The 27,669-nt window shown below is 35.9% G+C and overlaps 1 protein-coding gene across 10 annotated transcripts in view; it reads left to right on the forward strand.

The window, feature by feature from the left end:
• The window catches only part of QKI (QKI, KH domain containing RNA binding), a 159,285-nt gene that overhangs the window by 74,606 nt on the left and 57,010 nt on the right, over positions 1–27,669 (forward strand). For 4 of the 10 annotated variants that reach the window (XM_055810560.1, XM_055810562.1, XM_055810563.1 and 1 more), the window contains exon 4: positions 14,359–14,413. The exons of the other annotated variants lie outside the window; for them this stretch is intronic. In XM_055810560.1, the coding sequence (XP_055666535.1) occupies positions 14,359–14,413 (55 nt within the window). The remainder of the gene's footprint in view (positions 1–14,358; positions 14,414–27,669) is intronic. 10 annotated transcript variants of the gene reach the window in all.

The following is a 27,669-nucleotide window of genomic DNA, read 5'->3' on the forward strand; positions in this document are numbered from 1 at the left end:
CAGTTATATTTTCATAGCAAGAGCTATGGGAGATTTTTACTTCTTGAGTCTTTGTAGGATCATGAATGACTCTTTCCCTCCCTCAACTTTTTCTTTCGGTCCTCTTTCACGAACTTCTCCCATGTTTCAAAAGTTATATTGATTTTCCTTGCTTTGACATACACTTCTTAGTTTTCTAGGGAGATCTTCTCTGGCTGTCTTTTTCCATCTTGGTTCTTGCTGACTTTCTGAATGGTCATGTGCTTTTATAAATAATTACAATAAAAGGAGGGTTAATTTCCATGGTGCCTCATTTGTCCTCTGAAAATACGACGAGATGCTGTGACAGTGCACTAAACTGAGTTTCGGTTTCTACCAACACTTTGTATCATTCACAACCTTCATGTAAATATAGAAACACTGGAGTTAAAATGGTGTTGCAACTGGGAGACTTGAATAATTCAAGCAAGGAAGATAAAGTGAGGCATAAGGCAGTCAATGACAGACTTCCCGTGCTAGTATTTAATTAACAGTTAAAATAATGTAATGTGCAGAAGACAATCTGAACATGAAGAAAAAATCCAACAGCAAAAATATAAAATAATTCCTAAGAGTCAGGGTGACTGGTGAATTTGCAGTATTTACTTGCTTTGATGTTACTGGAACATGAACTCTGGATGTAGTAGCTTTTGAAGAGATGTGGGAAGCGTGAAGAGGTCTGGAGAGTAGATACTGATGTTGCCCTCAGACTTGGCTAGGGGTTTCTGTAGGAAATTTGTAGATATGACATGAAGAATGAGTAAGAATTAAAGGTTAAGTTTAATTGGTGTCTCAACTAGAAATCTTGAAATCCCTTTTAATTCCTGACAGAAGTAAAATAAGCAATGTAATTATGAACAAAGTGATCTGGCTTTTATGCATTGTTTTGCATGTATGCTGGTGGTGGTTTTCCATGCACAAATAGAAAGAATTTTTCTTCAAAAGCAAAGAACAGCCTGTCAATTGAACACCTTTATCTCATGTGTGGACAGTGAGAGCACAGAAGCTAAATGTTTGGAGATTATACTTACTATGTAAACTATGAAGATAATTTTTTCTGTAGTTAATAAGTCTGGGACAGGTGTTACTTTTTTTTCCCCCAATCTTTCCCTACTATTCTGACCATGTGTTGTGGCACAAGGTTGATATCACCATTTCCAGTGAGGAGAACGTTTCATGGAGGCAGAAAATAATTGGATGATCTGGTGTACAGTTATTTAATTATTTGGAGGGTTTTTTTGAAATTTCTTTTGTTTAGTGTTGGTATGGTAGTGGTTTTCTTTGGGGTTTTGGGGTTGTTTTTTTTAACACTATTGATGAGATTTCTTTACAGAAATTGCCTTCTAGCTTGATAGCCAGTAAAATCAGGCCCCAGTGTTATGAATGAAAAGCTGAAAACTGGTTTTTCTGTTCTCCTGCCCTCTCTTGATATAGTCTGTGTTGAATCATCTCTGTGGTCTGGAGCTCTGGGAACAGTTCCCAGAATCCTGTCCAAAGCATGGGTATGGTCTCCTAGTTCTGTGGTTTTTTCTTTTTCAGCTCCCATGTTTGTCCATGTCAAAATGCCAGTTTCTTTTCTATCCATATGATCTTTAAACTCTGGACGACAGATCGTGATGTTTGGGCCTAGATAAACTTATTTTTTCTCATGTGTGTGATCATGTACCTTAATTTATTGGTCCTTAGTGTTTCTGCTGTGGTGGTACTTGGAAGTGTAAGGAAAGAAGTGCTGAAAGCACCTCGTCCATTCTGTGGGAAAGCTGCTGTTCACTGTTCACAACTGCATGTTTGTCTTGAGTAAGGAAGAATTAGTTTTTTGAAAGATGGGACCCCTAGCACATTAATACAAAATCTGTCACCACTTGTGTACAGTTTGGAATATTTTTATAAATTATTATCCAGAATGTTTATTCCTGCAGCCGTACAGAAACAATTAATGATTCCTTGGCTGTCAGACATCGCTGAAGGATTGGAATGCCAAACCACATTTAGCCAACTGTCTGAATCAACCTGAAGTACCTGACTAATTTAATTGATCCACTTGACAGAGTTATTTGGGAGCCATTTAAAATATGCAGTACTACTGATTTCAAATGTTCCACATATTTCCAACCATATGTATTCAAGGAAATCTAATATTTAGGTTGCTGGGGGTCTTGGGGGATATTTTGTTTTAACTAGCTTGCTGAACCAACAAAACATACTGTAATTTATAATTTGAAGAACTAAAAGCTATTAGTTGACAAAGAAATTTAAGATTCAGAATACATTTTAATAGATAAAAGTATAGGTTGTTTTCTGTTGGTAATACATGATGTATTCACTCTCCATCTAGTGAGTAAGTGAGCTTCAAGTGACCAAGCAGTCTTTGAGGTGGTTTTGAAACAATCATTTATGTTTCAAATTGACACACTGGAATTGAATGTTCGTGTAAATTTTGACTGACAAAAAGACCTAGAACTTAAATCTGTTAACTCATGCTGACTCATATCATTAATCAGAAAAGGTCTTAAGCTGTATTACAAGCCAAAATAAGTGATAAATTTTATAGTTATTAATGCAGTTTGAAATACTGAAGCTAATCTGGAAATTAGTCAATATGTTGTGAGGAGACAAGGGTATTACCAATGCCAAAATTGTTTTTTGCAGCCTGACTTGTGGAATTTTTCAGTATCCAGCCTTTTAAATTATAAGTTCGATTTAGCTTGAAATGCACTTTCTGGAATAGTTAATTTGGAAGTAAAATTAACCTTTTCTTTAAAAAAAGCACACAACCCACCCAGTTCTCCATTTCTGAGAAAAATCAGATACTTTGAATTTGCCGTGTCTTCTGTATACACCTGAAGAAATAAATGGTTTGAAGGGAAAAACACATTTCCTATTGATTATGTGTTTTGGTTCTCTTAAGGAAGTCTGGTTTTATTTGGTCACTGCAGGCTTCAGACCTATTTGCGGTCTAATTGAATACGTGTTTTGTACTTACAGTAGGAGAATCTACCAGTTAGAATAAGGTGTAATAGTTTTAAATTAGTCATATGTGGACTATTACTTGTGTTACTATTAAATCCACTCTCAACTGGCTGGTTTTGCAAGTTGGAGTATTAAGTATAGTGAATTTGACTAGATGATGCTGTACCACCAGTCTTGCCAGATGCAGAAACTGGCAAGAATGGCATTTTGAGTATGTTTTTCAGATCCTGGCCTTCCGCAATAGCGGGATACTTAATTTTTCCAGTGTCTTCCTTGGAGCACCACGTAATAGATGGGGAAGTGTTTGCAGGGGCACCACTGGGAGGGAATATTCGGGTTCCCCTGTCAGCAGTATCATTCTTTATGTCAGGCTATAGTGCGTAGGAGTTCAAATACTCAGGTTACATTTGCTGCTCAAAAAGTTGTTTATAGTGACCCTTAGGAAAGAAGCAACAGAAGGGATATAAACGTTGCATGGGCAACAGCAGCAGGCTGACAGGCAGTGAGTCTTGCCTTACTGACTAGTTAAATAAGGCTCCTTTATTGCAAGAGGAGGAAAAGATAAAATCAAGCTGAACATTTAAAGGAAAAAAAATGAAGCAAATTTGAAGACCCTCAAAATGTCAAATAATTTGTCACACATATTAATCTGTTAGCTCATAAATGTCAGTTCTTGTAAAAAGCCTTTCCAGCTTATCCTTGGATCTGAGTTTCCAGAACATTTCAGGGCTTATAGCTGGGCTTCAGAGTTAAACTGATTTTTATTTTTTTCCCTCAGATTTTTAAACAGAACTGTGAATCAGGCATCGCTTGTAATTTTTGCTGCTCTCCTGACCTTGAAAAAGAATCTGTGCTCCTGTGAGAGGCATCTTGAAGGGTGGTTGGCAATCATGGAATCAACTAGGAAAGCATTTTATTTACTTCAGTTACCTGCCATGAAAGCTAAGCCTTTAAGAAAGAACTGTTTCAGCTTTCTTTGTTTCCTCACAGCTGAGTCACTGAATTCACCAGCTTGCTTTTAGGGACCCTTTTTCCCCCCTCCTGTTAACTTTGAGGTCATTTTGTCTTCATCTAGAGAAACAACTGACCAGTCTGTGCCTCCATCCTATTTTGTTCCTGCCTCTCTAGAGTGTTTCAAGAGCAAGCTTTTGAACTCTCAATGGCAGACCATAGTTTTTGTTAACAGTATTTTATAGACTAGTCCATCTAATACTGCAGTGGTTAGTTTTTCTGGGCTCTTCAGAACTGCTGCCAAACATCCTTTCCCACCATTTTAACCTGTGGTCAGTGATGTCTGAAACTGTGGGCCACTTCTACAGGCCTCACAAATTGTGTTGCAAATAACCGAGCTCTCATATATGTGATCTAGGTGCATGAGATCAAGTCTGCACTTCTAATAGCACATGGTCTGTGGGCCCTCACCTCAAAAAAAAAAAGGGGGGGGGGGGGTGTGTGTGTGAACATAGCTATTCCTGCCAAAATTATACTAACCACATGGTTTCATAGTGACTATCTTTATAGGAACTTACTTTCAATATACTATATATATATATATTCAATAATTCTGCATTTTTAGCGGTGAAATTTATTACCTACACAGTATCATTAAATATAGAAATTAATGGGTTCTTGTTAATTTGAAGATGCAGTGAGCTTAGGTATTGATAATAACAGTAGTAGGAAAAGTGCCCAAAGAATGTGATATAGAGTTCCAACTTAGTTAACCACTATCATGTATATATTAAATTAATTGTAAGATCGTTTTCATTCCCTGATGAGCTGTGTTCTGGGTAACGTGCACTCCCATATTTGCTTCTAAAACCCTGATAAATGCAATCTGTTGGAATGTTTTTAAGACAATAGCTATTTAATGAATAGCTTGTGTGTACAGGAGAAAAGAATAAGCTTGATTGCTTACAATCTGACATTTGAAAAAGCATTTTTTTAGATCTCTTGTATTTGCATATCTAATTGCTATGTAATCAAAACTAAGTGAACTGTAGCTACTTGAAACCAAAAAAAAATGAAAGGCAATCATCTTTACAGGGAGAAATATCCCACTCATATGCAAGACTGTCTGAATATTAGAATTATATTCTTCTTGTGTTTAATTATAGGTGTCTGACTGAGCGGTAAATTTATGCCTGTGTATTAAAGGAGTGAATGTGACCCTGAAACATCAGCTTTCCTTTGTTGAAGCAAAGCATTGGCATTGAGAGAACTTAACAGTGTTGTGTATTTTAGTGATAAGGGATTGTGCCAGAATAGCTGTTAATTACCTGCTTTGTTTGATACGGAAAGTAGTGGTTCCACACTTTTCTTCCCACCAGTGACAGTACTCAATTAAAACTTGTATTAAACAGTGATAAAGCCCTCGTTTATCTGGTGAGGAAGACGTGAGGTGAAGAAAATTAACAGGATTTTTTCAGCTGTTAGGAGGCAGCTTTGGTTTTTTGGTTCCCCCCCCCCCCCCCCCCCCCCCCATGAATGTAGTGACAGTAAAGAAAAACGAGTTTTGTCTTTTTGATGTGGTGGGGTTTGGTGTTTGGTTTTGGTTTTGTTTTTTGTTTTTTTTTTAATTCTTTGACACTTTAATCTTGCACGTAGCCACTATTAGTAAAAACGAATAAAAAATCCTTAACTATAATGTTGAAGTTATACATTCAGGAAGATGCTTGCATTGTCCTGTCACATGTCATTCCTCTGTGTGAAGTATCTGTTCCCATGGGTACTAATTTCATGTTTTCTTTTTTAAGTTTTATTTCATTACTTACATGTCAGAAAATGAGGGTTATAAAAGTTAAATTTGTCAGATCTTTCCTATTCCAAATATTTGAAGCATGTTTTCTAATGTAGTTGGTTTTCTCAGCTTCTGCTAGTATCTGTTATTTTATAAAGAAATGTCCTCAGATCTGATTTTGTAAGTTTATGTAGTCAGCTTAATATTTTCCTCTTAGATTTCTTAAGTATATGACAAACCTGAATGCAGTATTTTGGGTGGGGACTCTTCAGTCTGATACAGGATTCTCTGAAGTAGCAGCTCTTTTTTGCTTATCTAAACGGAAATAACAGGGAGGAATAAGGCAAGGAAGTTAATGAAGAGAGACTTGGTAATCTGTGTGGATCTTTGTTTCCTTGAGGTAGCAATGCTGAATAATAGTCTAAAACTGTAAATTATAAAATACATCAGTAGACAATAAGAAAAGGTAAAGTTTTTGTTAAGTAACTCTTGAATGCTTTTTCATTCCTCCGAAGAACTTAAGGAATAGCTTGGTTGCTTTACTTAACCAGTTTGGAAGGTCTGTGTTCAACAAGCTTGAACAGCTCTATTCTGGAATGAAAGCTGATTGATTGATGCTGGACTAATTTGGCCAAAAATATGAAACAGTAAGTGAAAAGGAGTAATTATTCTAACAGCTTTACAGCGTGTACACAAAATTCTTTTGAAAATCTCAATGGATATGGCAATGAATGGTAATTCCACTAGAATTCCAGAGCTTCAATTGATAGGTGAATAGAGGTTACATGTAGAAAGTGAGATTGGTGACCTGCAGTAATTAGGCACAATTAATAAACTTTTTTAATAAGGCATATTGCACTTACTGAATGGTTAGGGGTCGTGACTAGTTTTAGATATAATCTTAGAATTAAACAAAACCCAAATTAATTGCAGATAAAATGATTCCTTAAAAGGCTTTGAAAGGTGTGGAAAACTTGAAAGATTTTCTTGTTTCGTTGAAAACCTAAACAGTGTCATTGTTAAAGAGCGGAAAGCTAGCTTTTGTTTCTTAGTGGAACTTCGTAACCTCACAGGATGCAAGCAAACTGCAGTAAAAAGTCAGGTTAAAAAATTAAAAAGTTTTAGTTACATGAATTTATCAAGATTTACAAAAAGAAAACTGTAGAATGCCTTAAACCTCATAAACGGCATATTTTTGAAGTAATCTGTTTTTCTTTTGAAGTAAATGTTTTTCTGGACATATTAAGTGAAAAATTTAATGGAAGTATTTAATTGTATATAATTAGCAATAAACTTTCACATGACTATTGATTACATTTTCTTTAGATAAGTCATAAAGTAAATAAATGTAAATTTGTTCCTACTTGCCACACAATTCTGCTTTCATACAAAGTAAACAGTGATAAGTGTTAAATAAGAATTTGATAAAGGTGTTTTATGATCTGGCATTTTAAAGTGGAATGATCTCTGTCCATTTCTTCAACTGTTTTTTCCAATTTTATTTCTTCTGCTCTGTGAAAAAAGTGGAATATGAATTTGAGATGCATTTAGGTTAGTAGAATTATTTCAGGACATATCAGTACTGCAATATGGTATTAGTGTAACTGTGTTAGCTCATCTGTGTAGGATTAGCTTCTGCAGTGACTAGACAGTTTTCTATGATCAGACATGCTCATTGAATAGTCGTTTCACTTTATTAGGTGAGTGTTGCAACCCACACTGTCAAGTCACAGATAGCTTTTCTACTACTGAAGCTGGTTTGTTGAGGCTTACTTAAACTTTTATGTATTTAGTATGAAAGCCCAACTTCAGATAAATTAAGGACTACATTCTTCCAGAGCGATCAGTTTTAAATGGATATATTGTACTTTTTGTTCTGTGTAAAGCAAAGATGAGTCTATCATATTTTTCTGTTTAAATTAAATTATTCTGATTATATTTCACTGACGTTGGTGACTTGAAAATACTTAGTTTTTTGAGAATTTTCTTTATTATGCATTTCAGTTAGATTTTTGAGGAACTATTTCATGTATTTTCTTTTAGAGAAATTTCCTAGTTCCATATACAACATTTAAAAATAATGGTGTGATACTCAGTTCTGAATAGGTATTAATCTGCTTTTAATGAATTGTCACATAATCTTTACATGCAGATCTTTTTGCAGAGGGGAAAATTTCTATTTGGAAATTATTTGCAGTGTTAAAATGTGGAAAAGTAAAGGAACTTTTTCTCCTTTATCAGTTGCCTTTCCTGTAGAGCCTTTTTGCATGAGCAGGCTTTCCCTTTACATCCTTCACTGTTGTAGGATTTGCAGTTCCTTTTGGGGAAATTTCAGTATATCTGACTGCGCTAGAGTGAGGTTCCTAAGTCTTAAGACTGAGTGGAAATCCTCTTTTCCAGACTCACTTTTTTTTTTTTTCCCATTAGAAAAATGCCAGCTGGAATTAACATATCAGGTAATTTTCTGCACTCACCCCATCGACAGTTTGTCTTGAATTTCATTTTTAAGTTGGACAGACATGTGTGAATTCATACACTTATTCAAATAGCAAAATCTCACTATCTTGGTAACCTTTGAAAAAAAAACCTCAAATATCTTCTACCAGGAAGCTTTAGGACATGGAAAATCTAGAGGCTGAGAGTTGACTTTCTTCTCTATGTATAGTCGTCTATAAGAAAACGCTGTTAGGCATCCTGATGACAAGGTTTACAGACCTTGTGAGGAAAATTCAGCCCCTTTATCTCCCCCCCCCCCATCATCTGAGTTGATGGTGCTTTTCATTTGAAATATATATATACATGTATATATATCTGATAAACATGCTTTTTTCTCTCTGATGAAAACAGTGGTGCTGAAAGAATGTCATAAAACTTGTTTTTATTGCAGATGTACACAATTAATCATAATTTCCAGCAGGCTCAGAGCCTGCCTATGGTAGGATCAGGAACTAAAACACTGAAAACATGAATGGTATTTTATTTATAGTTGGGACCTGCAGAGCATGTCTCACACTTACGCTTCCACCTTTTAGCAGCATAACAATGTACTTCCATGCATCTGGTATTTGAGGTATTCTCTCTACTGAGGTCATTCTGAGCAGAACTACATCAGATTTTGAAGTAGATAGTGGGATAGTGGTGATATTCATGTTCTCTATCTTCTCTCACCCTTTCATTAGCCATTTGGATAGTTGAGAGAAGAATGTAATTTTCTTACGGGTTATAAATTCAGAGTTTGCCGTGAAGAAAGTAAGGAGAATTTACCAGTAGCCCTTGGAATGTCTGTGCCTCAAAGCTAAGACTTTAATTTTTTTAAATCAGATTGAGTGATTCAGAATTCTTCTCAAGAAAATGTGAATAATCCAAATAGAAGTAACCTTTAATTCCATATATTGGCAGATTCAAGTTATTAAAACCTTGGATATGGTTTAAACTAATTTGTAATGATCACTGTCAGAGAAGTTATTTTTCTGTTGAAAAGTAATGGCCTATGATATATTGGAGGCCAGATTAGATGATCCTGACTATTCCTTCTGGTCAGAGTCTCTGAAATCAGAAAAAAAATTACTTGGAGTTAAGCTTAGTTATAAAAAGAAGGATATAACAGTAAGATATACTGAATAAAATTTCAATATAGTATAATGGAACATTGAATTTATCAAAGTTTTATAAAAATCACAGAAACTTTCATTCTCCTTATGTACACTGTGTGCGTATACTACTGAAGTACGTAACAATTCTACAATCAGGTTGCATTTAAAAGGGTGTTTTTTTCCCCCATATCTGGCATTGTGCATCATGGATTTTATATATTCCTATATGTTAAAATGAAAATAGTTTCTTGATGAGAATCAGGCTAAAATTTTGGGGCTCTGGTATGGTTTGACTAGATACAGTCTTAGAGAACTAAAATTTTTTAACTGTGTAGGGTTGGGGTTTTTTTTTATGTGGGTTTTTTTTTGGCTTTTTGTTGTATTGCTTTGGCCATAATGGGAATAGGGCACTTCTGTAGTAGCCAATGCCTCATAAATCCTGAATTCAAGAAGAGTATTCAGGAACAAGTTGTAATGATTCGATTACTGGGCTTTTGCTGTGTGTCTTGTTACTGGCCTTAGCTTAGAAAAACTTAGTTTAGACAGGCTTAGCAGGGTTTTGGGAGATTTTTTTTTGTTTATTTTAAGAAAAGAAGTAAAGGTATGTTCACTTGTGTGACAAGTTTGAGACTGTCTTGAAGGATTTTTAAAGAGAAAAAAAGGAAGTGAGGCATGATTGCATTATATAGGCAACAGGAAATGAAATTCTGCAGCAAGTTTGAGATTAACAACATCAGGCCTGAGAGGTCAGGAGAAAACCAAGAATAAGGTATTAAGTCTCCACAAAATAGTGACAACAGTAGTGGAAGGCATTTTTTTCTAAACATATCTATAAATGCTGATTTATCTCTGATTTTTACAAGTACGTTTTCTATGATGATAAATAGTTTCTTGCTTTCTGCAACTGAGAAGAGTAATTTTTATATATCTCAAACTAGATATTTTTACACTGGTTTGAATTCCAGTCTGTTCACTGTGTCTTCATACCAGCGGTTACAGTGGTTAGTGTTAAGAGCTACATAATTGCTTGGAGGTGGGAGTGAATTTTAGGATATACAGAACTTGTAGAATACATGGATTTCAGTATCCTGGGATGGCTTGGCTAACAGAACTGTGTGTGTCTACATACCAAAAAAACCCAAACAAACAAAAAAACCCCCAAAACCCCCCAAAAAAACCCCACATTTCCTTTACAGGAGGGAAACATTTGAAATGCACAAATGAAAAGCTCAGTATGGAGCTGTGTGTACTAGTTATTCCTGTATTCCTGTGCCTGGAGTTTCAGATATATGTGCTTATTTAGAGTTCATTCAGCTGCTTTTGGGACTCTCAGTGAATATATACGGTGCAAACTTTATTTCCTTAGTTTAATTCTTTGTTTTCTTAGTGCCTGTACTTTTGTATGTATATGGGGAAAAATTGTTTGCATGCCTGTGTTTTTGAATCTGTGTGGCATTTTTATGTAATATTTGATTATCAAATTTAAGAATTCATTCATTGTTATCTTAAGAGCAAAGAAATGGTATAACACTTCCTGCCTAAGGTGAGGCAGTGTTTTAAAACTCTTAATAGGTACATTATCTTGGATGTTGTGTTATGTTAGAGAAAGCTGTTAAAACATTTTATATATTCAAGTGTCCCAATAAAAACACTTCACATCTTGCTTTGAGACACCTGATGTCTCAAAGATGATAGCTTTTTTTTAAGTGCTTTGTTCATACATTGATTTTCTGTGTGTTTTATTCTGATGATCTGTTTTCTTCATGGAAGATGAGCTGTGCCTACCTTTTACTTTGCAGCTGCAATGCATCCCTTTCTTGCCTTGTGGAGCTTCAGTGCTGGTGTGTTAAAGAGTTGTATATTGTCTACTAAGTCAGTTGAGTCACTAAAATTTTATTGCAGTTGGTTTCAGACTTTATTATCCTCATTACAAGAATGTGATGTTCTACTTAGAAAAGTGGGGTACATCTTATTAATCCTGCCTGCAGGGTAAGGTTTGGAGGTGGAACAAGGAAGATGCAGAGGTTACACTGTACGCTTGGCTGAGCATGACTTGCACTGAAAACCTTGAGTAGTACTTTAGTTTCTTAAATAGTTAAAACATACTTTACTAACAGAGGAGAAAAAAAAAATCCAACTATCAGCAACTCTTTCTGATAGTTTTTTCTGACTTTTCTGAGCACTTTTTAGTGAAGGTGCCTTTTCCTGAGACCATGTGGTTTTGCAGCAAGAATTTTGGGTAGATGGTCTAGACATTTTTACTAAATTACAGCAGAAGATACATTTGTTTCATATTTCTGTGTGTTACTGTGGAGAATAGCTTTGAAACTGGTAGTTGGGATACTTTGATTTAATTTTCAGTTCTTCTCAAAAATCTTTCAGTCACTATTTCTGTTCCCTAACGTTTAAATGAGATTTAAAGCTTTGTATGAAATAGTTGCTTAGGTAGAAAGGGTATCAGGATGAGTAGTTGCATGGGTACGATAAGTTGCATAGCAAAAAGTGCATTAAAAAATGTTACTTAAAGTAAGATTTATTTTTTTTACATTCATGTATTTGGTAGTCTTAAAGTGAACTTGACATGGTATGAGTACACTTTTCTTTAAATGGGTGGTATAATGAGTATTGAAATAAAGACAGATGTCCTTAAATCAGAATTGAATTCAAAGGGTCTTTACTTACATTTTTGTTAAATTATGCAGGATTGAAAAGGCTCATGCACTCTTAAGCAGAGTAATGCCTGAGCTCTGTAAGTTAATCATAGTATGAGTCCTCAAAGGAGAAAATCTTACTATGACAAATTATTGAAGGTTTTCTGTGAGTGTTATGGCACTATGTTTAGATTGATCTAATGGTCAGTTCCTATTAAAAGCCTTAGGACACCTGTTTCCACTGTTTCATGTGCGTCCTTGGAAGTCAGTTGAGTTTGTGAGTTTCTTAAATTGGCCACTGCACAATTGTCTGAACAATTGAGGCAGCTCAGGGGAAGTAGCAGAGTCAGGACCACTATTTTCAGTGATAGCTAGTTGTTAAATAAACTTAATTTGTAGAGTTAAACTTCACTTTCACATTCCATGATACGATATAAATGAGTGTCTGCATTAAACTGTTCTTACTTTAATTCTTAGTATGCTATTTTGCCATTAATTTTACCCAGTAAAGTAAGACATTTTAGTTGGAACAAGATCCTTGTTCAACAAAAAGTAGAAAACATTATACTTTTGTGATTTTTTTTCTTCATAGCTTTGAAATAATCTTGTGTATGATCCTGGATTCCTATGCTTTGTAGACCTCTAGGTTACTTTTCAGAACTGAACTTGATTTTCTTAATTTTAACTTATTTTCAAATACTTTGTTTTCATATATTAAAGAAAGATGATTTTTTTCCTTTTTTTAAAAAAAACAACCATTCTCTACTTATGGTTCATATGTGGAAGGAAAAAAAACAAAAACCCAGCATCAAAACACACCCACCCACCCTCCAAAAAACCAAACATCGCCAACACCAATAAACCAAAAACGACCCACCTTTGAATTCTGACACTGGAACATTTAATCCAGTGCCAGTACTGTTTGAGTCGGTGCCTGCTGCGTGTTGCACCTGGAGAAGCAACGTAATTGTTCATAATGCACAGAGAGCTAAGTGGATAAACAGACCTAGGGTAAAAGATGCCTAGGTCTTTGGCCTACTCTTATGCAGTATTCACGTTATCTAAGTTGCTTAAGCTAGCATTGTCCCTGAAATAAATCCTTATTAAACTGTATCTTGTGACACCAGGTGTTCCTATCTGAGTATATCAAACTAAAATACTTACTTGTTGGAGAACGGTGTTGAGGTTTCTCATGCTGGCTTAGCATTTCAGCAAGATCACACTCCATGTATGTAATGATATGGAGCTTCAGCCAGTTCACTGATTTGACTTAAAACATTGACTACAACCCTGTGCTGGTTGAGCATAGCGTATCTATGAGAGATAATGTGAAGGCAATGCAACTTCTCATAATTGTGTTTTAAGTATGTACTTTAATGTACTTTGGATATATTTTTCTTGGCTCTAGGCATCCTGCTTTTGTTTGTCTTGAAGACTGCATGTTTTTCATTAGCAACACTTCCCTGTTTACCAAAAAAATTGGGACTTTCCTCTTTCATATAAAGTAATTACATAGTTGAAGTGTGGGCAGAAGGAATAAAGGGGCATAAAACCAATTTTTGAATGGATTACATGGTACTATCCTATCTTGTTTAAAAATAATGAGGTATTATGGTAGCCCCAACAGTAATGGGTGTTAGTTAAATGAACTATCCTCTTTGCTCATTTTTTCTAAATCAGCCTCATGCTATCAGATAAAATGCACTTTTCTAAAAAAAAAAAAAAAACCAAACATTGCAGCAGCTTTCATGTTCTGATAACTGCATCGCTATCTCATGCGTACAAACTGTCTTACGGGCATGTTGGTAGCGTAAGAGAGTCATATTTGTCTCCTTTTTTATAGCTAGCTAGCTCTTTTTTTTTTTCCCACTTTCCCATTTGCAAAGAACTTCTCAAAATTGTTTTTCTACTTATTTTGCTATTTTGAAACATAAAGAGGCCCTGAAAAGGACTTGAGCTTTTTTTCTGATAGCTTTTTATCTTAAAATTTTAAAATATGACCTCAATCAAATTTCTAACTGATTTTTTGTTTGTTTCTTTTAAGCAAATCACCAGTAGTGATAGTGCAAGAATACTCTGGAAAGGGATTTTGTATTATTCATCAGTCAAATGATGTAGATCTTGGAGGTGGGGGTTAGGGGGAGAAAACTGAAGTTTGTTCTTTGTTCTGTGACTTAGCTTCTGTTGATTCTTGCATTGTTTTCCCTTAACCAGGTTGTCTTATATTATGGCTTCTTGGGATTTCGATCTCAAATGTAAACAAGAAGGAAAACATTGTGTCCATCACAGGATAAAATAAAAACCCGAATTCCAACTCTTCATGCCTCTCTTAAACATCTTAAAGAAGCAAAATAGGGCACAAGCCCAATTTTTTTTTGCTTTTCAGGTCTCCTTTAAGAGCAGAGAAAACCATGATCCAGCAGTTTTGGAGGTAGAGGCAAGTAAATGTTTTACTACTTGTAAACATTCCAATAAGTTTTTGCAAATCACCTATAATTTAAGGTTGAAAAGGAATCTCAACCTCCCCTCCCCTAAATGGTGGATTTGCTTTGTATGCTTGATGTGAGGAAAAAATATCTTTAAACTTTTGTTGATTATAGACAGGCTTCACCTCAGTTACATGCTGTTACAATACCCAATTGGTGTAGAAGTTTACAAGTTTAACATTAGTAAGATTTTTGTGATAATAATTGTTGATTATTTTTTTTCTTTTGAACCTATCTTCAAAATGTAGACTCTGTTGGGTGATTCATCACAGTGATTTTATTGGGTTTTTTTAAGAAAAGTGGCTAGTATTTGCTGTTTCCAACTATGGATGTTCAAATCAGGTCTTCAGCATTCTCACTAAGGGCAGTTCAACAACCTCTTATGGACTGGGTCTAAACCTGTAATTATTTCTGTGCTGGGGACATTTCTGAAAGTTCATGTTGAGTTTTTCCAGAAGGCATCACCAGTGTTCTTAAATTAGTGTTCTTGCTCTTTTCTGAAGGCTATATTGGAGGTACAGGAAAGAACTATCCATCAGTATTGCTGAAGTTTTAAAAAATCAGTGGGGCTCTGAGTGTTATTGCTCATCAGAAAATTCAACTCCTTCAGGTATCTCAGGCTGCAGTTCCAGGGCTGCTCTTAGGACAATTTAAGTCAACACTTGCTGTTCAGTACTACTTGCACAGCCCTGGCTGGGTATACTTTCTCCCTTCCTTATGGCAGTTCAGTGGCTATGATGACCTGCTTCAGTGCTAAGTCAGCTGAAGACTAAAGCTGGAAACTTCCTGTAGCTTTTGAGAACCATGAACTGGATTGCAAGCACTTTAGTACATAAAGGTGGGACTAGCAGCGCCGATTTAGAATAGCTTAAGCCACTGTGGGACTGCAGGCTTTAGACAAAGTGCAGTAGTGGTTCTTGAATTAGTTGAACTGGATTCCTGTGGCTTCTTGGTGTGCTGTGTAGATGATGATTTTTACATCTTCACATGATAAATACAGGGTCCCAACTTTTTTTTTTTTACACACACAATAGGGAACATACAGGTTTGAAATACCTGTTTTCTCTACCACTGTTGAACTTTTTAATGTGTTTAATCTTATTTAAAGATGCAGACATCTGAAACAGATCAGAATTTTTTGACTGTGAATCATACTAGATGGGTGCTAGCTGAGAACTAGGAAGCATAATTGTGAAATTGTACGCTTGTTGAAATATCAGAGCTGGTTTTTGGGAAGGGCTGGAATTTTTCAGTGTTTTTTCTGTCTCTTCCTGTTCAAACACAGTGAAGTAAGTAGTGAAGTTCATTTGTAACACGTCTGGATGAATTCTGAAGTCACAATAACAGTGCAAAGATAAAATGTAACAGTGAATACTTAAAGACGATTTAGTTTTGGCAGCCTACCATTGTAACATGGAGAATAATAATGACAATTAGCATGCTGATGCTGTTTATTCTTACGATGTTTCTATGAGTGCTTTGTAAAAAGCTGCCTTCAAACCTATTTAGTTAGGAAACTAGTTTGTTTTGAGTTTGGGTTTTTTTTTTTTTTTTTACCTTCCTCTTCCTTATCATCAATAAAGAAACAATTAGCATTATTTCATAACAATAAAGGATTATATGTATTTGGGACAGTTTTGCTCAACTAGTCCTTTGCAAGTGGGGGAAAATGTGCTGTTCCTGTTTAAAGGATTACAATGGAGACAGGAGAGAAGCTAGACTTTGGTCAGCTAATGGGAGAGTGAGTTCAGTGGGATAAAAGATTTTGCTTTTATCAGTTAATAAGCAGCAGTTAATAAGCTGCATTGATCTAAATTAATACCTGTGCCAGTTAGAGAAGGGAAAGGAAGGTGGCCAGGTCAGGAAATGGGAGGTCAGCACCTGTTGGTTGGCAGTAAATAAATCCTTGTCGTTTGTTGGAAGTGCATTTTGAACAAAGGGATTATGGTTGTGCTTTCCTGGATAGTAGGAAACATTTAGAATGAAGTCACCTTTCTTCTAGCTATCTCTCTAGGATGTGAGCAGAGCGTGTAATTATTTTTGTCCTCAATTCGTGCACAGTGCTGCCTTATTTTCTAAGATGGATGAAACCACTGTAGAATGTAAGAAAGGCATGCATGTATTGACCTTTTCTTCCCAGCCATACCATCTTACTTGGAATTTTGTTACTCAGAAGTATTTTAATTTAAACTGTAAAACTTTGGTTTCATATTTGTGTGGGCAGAGAAGTATGCCATCTAAAATCATGTGTAATGGGCATTTTAACAAAGTAAGTTTGGAACTTGTCTTCTGGAGAGTAGAAGCATTAATTTTTGTAATAACTTTTTGCATGTTTCTGATAATGTACTGGAATCCTTTAAAAATTAGTTTAAATGTCTTCAGACTTGGTTAACCCATCAAGGATTTACTTGGCTTCTGTGGCTTCACACTTAATGACATTCTGTGTGGTTCTTTTAAGCTGTCCAGTATTTATTCATTGTATTTCTCTCTTCATTAATTTTAGCTGAAGGAAACGGCTAGATCTACCTGTGCTTCACTTTGGGCACTGTATTGAAAAAACAGAACTTGAAATTTTGCCTAATTAAATAAGTCTTAATTTTTCATATTAGTGACTTTCAATGGAGCTATGATAACTTGGTTAATTGTAGTTTTTATTCAGTTTGCGCGCTTAATTTTACTCAATCTTGCACATGAAAATGGTAGCAGATTGACTATTTAATGAGATTTTTTTAAAAAAAATACATTCTGTTAGTGAATGTTTTTGTACTTTTTACCAAAACCTGCAGGATTCAAAAAGTTCATGAGAAACTAGATGTCTTTTTGGAAGGATAATACTGTCTCCTAAACAGCAGCTGTAGGACTGCTGATTGGATCTGATCTTGAAGGATGCATATCTAGATGTTCTCTCCTGAGGCCAGTGTACATATATGCAATGTAAATACTGTGATATTTGACTTCGAATTGAAATTATGAATAGCTTTCACTTTCTTTTGTGTTTGTGTAATGAGCAAGGGTTGTGTTACACTTTATTTTCAAATTTAAAATGGTCAGATTTTATTTTTTTCCATAATTACTCCTTTACGGAAATGTTATTTCAATTATTTCACTTAAAATTACTTTTTTCTATTAAATATTTTCACAAGGTTTTTATTTAAAATGTGTTGCATGCATACTATATCAAAAAACTGATGATAGTGTGTCATATTTTAAATGAACTGAATAATTTGCAGTTTTCTGCTCATTAAGTGTAGAAAGCAAATGAATTCCATACCCTGACCTTAAGCACATATTCATTGAAGGACCAGAGAGCTCTTTGTGAAAACCACCAGAGAGTACTGATGGGTTGCAATGTTCTAATTCCTATGAATCATTATAGTAGCACTGCTGAAGAGAAGTACCCACTGGCTTACTGATGTATTTTTTTATTTTTTTTTAATCACTGGATTGATGTCACCTGAGAGGTAAAGGGGAATGCTGATCCTGAAGATCCATCGTATCTGTACTGTAGGAAAGGCTTCCCTAATGTATTATCAGCAGTATTCTTAAAAGCCATTTAATATTGGTGCCAAGCTGGCACTCAGCCAGTGCTTTAACTGGCATGACTATTACTACATTTTAATCTAGCCTTGAGAACACATGCCACATGCTGGATACTCCACATTCTGCAGTTTTCATCATCATCATTGATAAAATTGTTACGTGAAATTAGTCTTAAAGAAGGTTTGGAAGAGCAGTCACATTTTGAGTTATCTAGGTAGTAAACTCGGGTGTGTCAAATCCAATATAATTGTAGCAAGAATTTGAGCCAACTGCTGCAATAAAACAATGTAATTACAGATTGTGTGCAAGGTTTCAGTCATAAATACATGGAAAGTTTGTGCGCTGAGATCATTTGAGGCACCAGTTCTGAATTCTTTCAAGGACTCAACTTTAGTTCAATAGCTAATATTTCTTGTTAGCTCTGTACTCAGTGACATATTTGAGGAGTTCTCTGTGGGTTCTATAACAGAATTTTATTTTTAAAGTAGAAGTTAGTTAGTTATATTTGATTTGCATTAGTATCTTGTCTTTGTTTTGTCTTGAACTGTTGTCTGTGCTATTTGTTTGCAAATAAATTTGTTTTCTAATTGTTGCAACTGAATAAGTATGGAAAGAACAGAACTATTTCAGGAGGAGGGAGTAAAATGATTAAAACCCAAAGATACATAAATGTGTGCTTGTGTAATCACCATCAGATTAAATTATTACAGTTCTAGGGGAAACTTGCTGGTTTAGTAGCTTAGAGAACAAATAAGAGAATAGAGGATAAAATATAAGGTTAGATTGCTATTATTAGATGTGTTAAAATCTAACATTTAGCAATAATGCTGTATCAAATACTATAGAAATGTTATGTTTCCTGTTCTACTCAGTACTGTACTGCTAATTATAGTTTACTGTTGAATAAATTGTGGACGACAACATACTATGCTATTTTTTATGCACTGGTTTAAAGTATTACCATGAATCTTTAAAGTATTACTATGTATCCAGAGTCGACAACACAAAGCTCACATAGCCCATTCTTCAAAACAAACATACACACAGAAAAAAGGAAAAACAAAACCTCAGAAAACCTGTATGAATGGAAGCTCAGCCTGAATAGACATCACAATTAACTCGTGAGCTTCCTAGCTACGGAGCAAATTGGCTAGTATATGGATTTTGAAATCTAACTTTTCCATTGTTTCCAACTGGTAAAGAACCTCATACCCTGTCTGGACAACACTGTGTGTTGTGAACAGTGGTAACGTGCTGTGAATTTATGTCACCTGTAGCATAGTATCTGTTTAACAGTAATGTTCTGTGGAAAATGAGTTTGTTATATTAGTCAATGAATCTGACTGTTTATCTTCTCCAAAAGACCCGTGGACTGTAGAAAGGGCCACTACTCAGAGCAGGGCCAAGCGACCGTCTAAGCACTGGAGTAAGTACTATGGGCAGTCACCTGCTTAACAGTACCTGGTCACCAAGACAAAGCCCTTCTGTAATAGAGTTTCACAAGGCCTATTGGCTCTAGAATTAACTTTAAACATCATTTTTGGTCTCACTCCTCTCTAATCCAAAATGCAAGGCATCCTTATAATGCTTCTGTAAATTTTAGAACTTAGTACTGTGGGAGAAATCACTGTGTAAAGAAATTAGAATAAGTGACATTAATTATATAATTTCTTAGTTGAAAGCACTCCTGAATGGTTACAAAAGGCTTTTAAAAAAAAAAAAAAAAAAAAGAAAAAAGCACCTTATGTAATGAACAGAGAGAAACAGGGCCACTGAAACCCAGCTGATCTGTCCTGTGAAGTTACACATTTTTCAGTGTTGAGATTGTAAATTCAAATTAGCAGATGCTAGAATTAAGGTTGCTAGTTACGACCTTTTTGTATAGTTAAACTTCTCTTTGGGGTTAATCACTGTGCTGAGAGTGACTAGTGTTTGGGGTTAATTTTTTGCCACACCCTTATTTAAATAAATGGGACATAGTATGTTCATTTCAGGTAAGCAACTGAGATGTAACATTTGAAGTCAAAAATGTTGATTGTTTTGCACGCCTAACTTGAAGTGAGTGGAAACTGAGTTTTGAGAACACTTAACTTTTAAACCGCAATTTCTGTATTACGGTAAGATTACGTCTGATGTAAGCGATGCTGCTGAGTGCCCAACATGACTACAGAGTTGCAAGTCAGGCAGTGGAAGTGTGGAGCTCCCTCATCCTCACCCCCCCTGTTGTGAGCAGTTTGATGGGGCAGGGGGGCAGCTGGGCTGGCTGTGCAGTCTGCTGAAGGTGTGACTGACAGCTGGCAGCTTCCTGCAAAGGGATATGGCTGTGCCATCCTTTGTGCTCAGTCTGCTGCTTGTGGAATGTGTCAGTGAGCCAGTTCAGCTTGCTAAACAGGCAAAACCTAATCTGACAGCAGTAGTTTGCTGCTGTGTTTAAACTGGCTCTCAAAGGGCCCAGTGAGAGCTGTTGCTGGTTCAACGAGGAAGGAAGAACTCTGCAGGCAGCCGAGAGGAAGGAGAAAGGAGTGGAGCCACTTGTTTTGGTGGGAGTGAGCAGTTACTGTTTCAGCTTTGTTGTTGAACCGAGGTCTATGGAAGAAAGCCTCCTATACAGGAGAAGTCAGAATAGTTCTGAGTTGTGATCTGGGAGAGTTTCTTTCTCTGAGGTGGCTATGTAAGATCAGTGTTCTAATTATAAGCACAGGTGTTGGGTCTAAAGCCAACAATATTCATTTAAGCAACCACTTATGAAAAAGTATGTTTTGCACTATGTTTTCTTGTCGGTGTAAGCAGTGATTTGAATCTAATTATTCAGGGTGGCTTTTAGCTGCCTAGGCACTTGATCTTCTTGCCATCCCTGCAGACCTACAGGACGGAGGAGTGATTCAGACACCTGCTCTTCATTATGCATCTTTGAGGAAATCTTAAAAGGCAGATTCATCCCAAGGATTGAAATAAGAAAGGGGAAATAAGAAAAATATTAGATGTGAAGTTATTAGGTATAATCAGTGCTGGTATGCTGTTTTTCATTAAGGTCAGGATTCCACAAAGCACTTCAGCTTACGCACAAGATCTGTTGTAACATTGATTGCTCCCACTCCCACCTGTTTTTTGCAGTCGGGCTGTGTGTAGTCTTGTAAAAACTCACAGTTATGGTTAACTTACACATTTATCTAGATCAGAAAGAGCCATTCCCAAGCAGTGTAAGATACAGGTTTTGAGCTAAAGCTCTAGCATTGCAGCCATGTCAGCCTGGCCCTGGCAGTAAAAACAGTTTTATTTTTCTGAGCATGGCTTCTTTCCCACATTTTGCTACGTTCTTGTAGCCCAGCAGTAAAGTGCTATTGGCAAAGTGTCACGGATTTAAGTGTTAAAGTTACTCCCCTTCCTCTACCTGTCCCCCCAACCTGCCCCTGAACCAATCTAGAAAAACAGAAGTGATGAATGTTTTTTTTACCTCTTAATTTTTTTTTTAAACTTCACTGAGAAAGAACAGTTTCTTTATGGGTGGGAAGTTATTTGAAGCTTAACTACTACTTAGGTATGCTTAGTTTGAGTCATGAATGTCCTATTTTAGTTGCTTTGACAAATAGTAAAAGCCTAAAGATCAGAATGTCCTAAAATAAAGCTAAAATTTTACTATATTTATTCATTTTTATTAGGATATATTACTAAACATAAAATATTACTATAAAACCAGTATTATTTTACAAGTAATCTGATTTTAAAGAAACAGTGGTAAATGTTCATGTTCTTAAACAGAGATCTTAACTGTTTTCTGCATACAAAGAGTAAAAACAATGAACCTGTTCTTTTTTTACTTCAATTGGGTTTTGGAGGGGGGGATAGAGAAGAGCTTTCCTTTTGATTTTTCTTAAACTTAGCTGGTAGTTCTGTGCAGTTTTGTAACTGTATCTGAAACCTGTCTATTACATTGCAGCTTAAGGATGTCATACTTTTCAATTTTCTTGGCACACTGAGGTTATGTTAACATGTTCAATCTGGGTTTCTGTTAAGTGTTCTGTAGTGACATCTTTGTATACTTTTGTGCAAAGATTTGGAGTGAGTGAAATTTTGCTTTTCTTACTAAGTGTTAAGCAGTTTCTGAAAAGATGTTAAAGAGCTTAGTAGTCACATATTATTGTAAACGTTAACAGCATGAGAAAATGGGGGAGAAATAGTTCTCTCTTTTAAAAGCTTACTATTATTTTGTAACTAAAAGAAGTGAAGGATTGGCCTTGACCCTATTGTCGTTTTACAAAGTTGTCTTTACAGTATTCTCCCTTAAGACCTTCAGTAAGATTTATGCAGAGGAATCCCTATTGATATAACTTCTATGTTTCATATACATATAGGAGGCATATATGCACTTTATCCTTGAGGAAACACTAAAAGCAAAATGGTTGGCTTTTCAAGCAGAGGTTGAGTCACTGGACTGTGGAGGTGATGGGCAAATTGAGATTACCACAGCAGAAGTGTGTGGATGTGTTGGCATTAAAATGCAAGTTTTAAGCAGTTCTGTTTTTTTCTGATAGTTCCAAAAGGTCACTTAGCTAGTACATTTTTTTCTCTTTGTATTTCTTATCCTCCTTTTCTTTAACAGTGTTGTAAAATCACTCCGAAATGAAAAAGTAAATTAGAAGCAACTTTTTTTTGTTTCCTTTTTTATGTTTGAATGAATGTAGCTTTGTCTGTTTCTTAGACTTCTAACATAAATGAGTGAAAATTGCTGGAATTCATGCATAGATTAAGTAGGAATAGCATCAGAAGGAAAGTGTGCATTTATTTTGTTATTTCTTGACCCTCCTGGTTTGTTCAACATAACTTATATGTGGACCTGTCATATCAGAGCCAGAACACAGGTGTTTGTGGATGAGTTTACCTGAGATATGGATCAATTTAACACTGAGTTCAAATTTTTGAGCAGGGGTGTGTTCATGCATTGACCAGGCTTTCTATGCGAAGCAGCAATCGCACCTATGCAAGGCATAGAGGAAATAAAAGTGGTTGAAAGTCAGTAAAAACAGATGCCACAGTTATCTGGGGAAGTTACTGTTGATGAAATTTACATGACAGTGCTTCAAAATGGGAAAGAAAATGTTTCAAAAAGTGTAAAATTGCACTACCAGCATAAAAGCAGATCATGTTCTCCATTGAACAGAAAAATACAGTCTATGTTTCTTACTTTTGTAGCAGATCATATTCTCCATTCAATAGAAAAATACAATCTATGTTTCTTTACTTTTGTAAATGCTCGTGACTAATATACTGAATTGATTGCAGCGTTCAAAATTCAGTATGCTGTAAACAGTAGTCCAAATTGCAGTCAAGAAGAGTGTTTTGGGATTTGATTTTTTTGTTTGGAGGTTGGTTGTGGGTTTTTTAAACTATTTAAAGAAAAATCTTTAAAGAAATACTTACGACAGCTATAACGTGCAGACTAGAAGACTGAGGAACCAACGAATGGATACTTTTCCCCCTTAAAAACAGCTAAGGTGTAGTGGTAGTGCTTTTCTTTTAAATGAGTAAGTACTCAGAATTGCGAAACCACTGCTCAGGTATTTCCGATAAGTTGCCAAATCTTTAAACTACAGGCTCTGATGATGCTTTCCATCTTTTGTGTTCATTGCACAGATGGAGGTAAAAGTTCCATACAAAGGGAAAAAGGAAAAATCAAGGGGCTGACCTTGAAGTTGAAAATAAAGGTTCTCCTCAAAGTGCTATTTATGTTTTACCCAATCACAACTGCAAGTAGAACAGGAACCTCCTGGTGACATCCTTTATCGTTGGGCCTCCAGTCCTTTGTGTATTTTTTCTAAAATTTTTTTTCCTCCCTTCCTGGGCAGTGACCTGCTTTCTTAAAGGGTAAAGTAGAAAGTGCCTTGTTTTGCCTTTCTTTGTCCTGATGTTAGGGCACTCCTGGAACATCAGTGTGGTGATGTTGGTGCATTTTTGGCTAAGGCAGTACTAGGATCTTGATTTTAATTTCCTGGACCAGTGTATCAACCACTGGACTGTTACATGCATTTTCTTGCAGTTGCAACTTACTTATCAAAGCAGTTTTCTTCAAGTTGCTATTCCTTGAGCTAGTTTTAGAAAGTATATTAGTTTAGATCCTTTTGGATGTCAATACTTTCAACTCTCCTAGTTTGAGAATCCCAGCTAAGAAACAGGCATCAGACTTCAGTTTAAGACTATTTTGCCTTTCAGCATGTACTTTAGTAGAATTTTAGACACCTTGGTAAGTTTTTGGGTGGAATAGAGACACATGTTAGCAAGACTAGTACCCTGGTGTACTAATCTTCCTCCTGGGTAGAAATATAATGGTAAGTTAAAATATCATACGACTACAGTACTGCTTAAGTAAAAAGTGAGATGTACAAAAGAATCTGTAGGTACTTAGAAGAACAAATTTAGTAGTATTATATAATAAAATATGATGTTACTGATGTATTGATCCTGCTTTAAGAAATACCTTTTTAAGTCACGGAGGAGAATAACTAGTTCATAAAACCTGGTCTATTCTGGATATATTTTCTATTTTGTTTTTAACATCCTGTTAACAATCAGTAAAATAAATTCTAAGTTACGTTAAGACTCCATAAACTGAGTAATTTATTATTTGTGTGTATAAAGTGCATGGTATATAGGTCCTGCTTGATAATAATACCTAGGTAAATAAAAGAACACTTGAAGCTGAACACCAGAATCAGATTTATACTGATTAATAATGCTCATAAAATCAGAAGCAGATAGGTTTGTGCAGAAGTGATTTTTAGAACAGTTGCAGGTTGTTTTGGAGTTAATTTCATTAGTGACTGCTAATGAATGGACTTGAGTCATGAGTTGAAATACACTTGCTGTCTGTATTTCCTGATTAGAGAATGCTCTGAGGAATGTCTGCTGTCACACATTAGGTTTTGTTGATCTAAGCCTTCATTTAAAAATGTCTTTTGCACCCTGAGATTCAGAATATGGAGGTACTTCCCTTCAAAAAGCTGTCTGAATCAAGAAGGCTACGGCATTCAGGTTTTATTGGTATTTCATTTTCTTTAAATGGGCTTTGATATTTGTTTACAGATATTAGTACATTAACAGTGGCCAGTGTGTGAAAATAATCACAGTATTGTGAAATGCCTTGTACTGCTTTTTCCCTTTTCTGTAGGGGAATAAAATTATACTTGGATATCTGTGTAGCTGTCTCTGTATTAAGTTTACTACTTCAAGAATCCTGGTAAAGTTAAAATGTTAAAACTCCTACCCATAGTCCAAAGTCAGAGAAATGAACAGCCTCATTCCTTTGACTAGGTGAAGTTTGGCACTTCATGCTAATTTTAAGTATCAGTATTAACAATTGCATTCATCTCTAACAGATATCCTGGTATTGTGTTTATGCTGTGTATTTCATGTGCTAATTCTGATTAATTCCCTGAGGATACCAGTGCATACAAAACTTCTTTTACTTTCCTCCCAAACCAGTGAACTATTCAGTTTTAACAGGCTACAGAGTTTTGATTGCGCTCGACAATACAGCTTATTCCACAAATCAGTGCTCTTATTTTCCACACTGGCACAACTTGAGAGAAATAGGCAAGAAGAAAACCCTGGAAAGATGCAATCCTGTTAACTATTTCATTTTTCATATTTGCTATGGAGAGTTTCTACTGTCCAGCTACAACTGTGCAGAGCCAGGGGGATGTGGGCTTGGGGGTTGCAGGCTGGTTTGGGCAGTGACAGGGGCTTCCTCTTTTGTCAGCTCAGTTGTGCTGTGAAGCCACAGCTTTAGAAAGATCCAGCATGGTGTTTTGTGCATGTAGGAACCATTTTGACTGCAGGGCAGATCTGAACTTGGGGCGGTGCTTGATTTGAAGTTTCCTGAGTACAGTGTCTGTGTTGAGGCTCTGAGACAGAGAACATAATCCTCTTCTGTGCATAGAAACATTAGGTTGTTTCATGCAGTCAGATTTTTTTTTCAGAATAGTTCTTAAAAGATTTTTTTAGATAATGCCCTTTGACAGTGTCTGACAGCTACCAGCTAGTTTAATGTGAGCTGGAAGACACCCACTTTTTAATCCAGAATAGTCTTGAAGGGGGCTTAGTGTACAGTAATAATTGATAATTAAAGACATGCTAAATAACACTGACTTGCCTGAGATTCAAAACAGTTGCGTATGTGATTGTTAACTTAAGCAATTGATCCATTGCTTCCATAGGAAAAAACTTCAATCAGAAATTCTAAATGTGAAGTAAATTACAGTGTTCTCCCTGACCAGGTGCTACTCCTTCAGTATTTCCTTTGTTACATTATTTTTTCACCAGCTTCCTGCTTCTGAACTGCTACCATTAGAAGCTCAGTAGGAGCAAAAGTCTATGTTAATTTGCCTGACTGTAACTGCACAATTAAAGCAGTTTATCAGTAGGGGTTAGGACAATCAGTGTGTTCCAATGCTTCATGTTAAAAAATTACTACTGTTGTTCAAACAGATACTGTAATTAGTGCATCATATTAAACTGGTTTTCTGCAGGGCTGGCTTGGAGTTTCAGCTGATAAAACCCTCTATTTTTGCTACTTACCTAAGCACTTTGTTGGCAGGCCTCTTCTGAAGTAACAACTTTTATTGGAATGTTGATGTCAAGAGTGTATCATGTGAATACACTTGTGAATATAGGTTTGGGGCAGGTGGGTGGTGTTCCAGGGTTTTTTGTTTGTTTTTGACTGGTCAATCCTGTCAAGATGATTCACTGGCAAAAATGGAAGAATCAAACTCCCTGTTTGTATTTGCAGTTACTACTGCATACTGGCAGTTTAATACCTAGTTCTTACAGAGAAGAACAAGTTGCTTCATGTCGGATAATAAAGATAATCGTGTTCTGTCCCTGGCTCATTTTGGCTAGTGTCATGAGACATGATGAGCTAGTCTTCAAGTGGCAGTTACATGTTAAAATAAGGTCCCTTATCTTCTCCCTTTCCCGATTATAGCACTGACCTTGTGCTGCACTTAGTAGCCCTTTATGATCTTACACAACTCACTTGTCCAGAGAAAATGGGGAGGTAGGGAGTGGGTTTTTGCTGCATCAGCATGTTGGCCTGGCGCTCTGAAAGGCTGGCGTGTTGCTGGGGCCAGTTCTACTGGAGGAATAAGGACTGTCTGGTAAGGGGAGTGAACCTTTTGAAGTTGTTAGATTGGCCACAAAAGGATACAATAAAACAACAGTAAGAAACTATTAATATAATTTTTGTTTAGGGCTACAGCTCTTGTGAATATGTATCAGCTGATGTGGAGTTACTTGTATAACTGAGATTTCTAAGTGTTTTTTTCATTGCACGGTATGTTACAGAAATACTCTGTTCCAAATGTTTTCAAGTATCTCTGCAGCAGAGATGCCAAAAATTTTAAATTCTGTAGCTCAGGTTGTCAAGTTGAACAGTTACAAGAACAAGAGTTATGTTAACGCAAGCTGGACATCTCTTGTGGCCCATGAAGGGTTGGGAGTAATGACTTACCAAACAAGAATACTCTTTTCCATAAGTTTCCTCTGGCTTGGTTTTACCAGTTGAATTGTGTCAACAAAAGGTTGTTAAGTAAGGTGTAATCTGTATTGAAGGGTTGAGTAATGTTTCTCTTGGACTCGTTAATTCAGACCTGACATCGTTGCATGGCCACAGTTCTTAT

This window comes from Falco peregrinus, chromosome 7, assembly GCF_023634155.1.
Source record: "Falco peregrinus isolate bFalPer1 chromosome 7, bFalPer1.pri, whole genome shotgun sequence".
Lineage (NCBI taxonomy): Eukaryota > Metazoa > Chordata > Aves > Falconiformes > Falconidae > Falco > Falco peregrinus.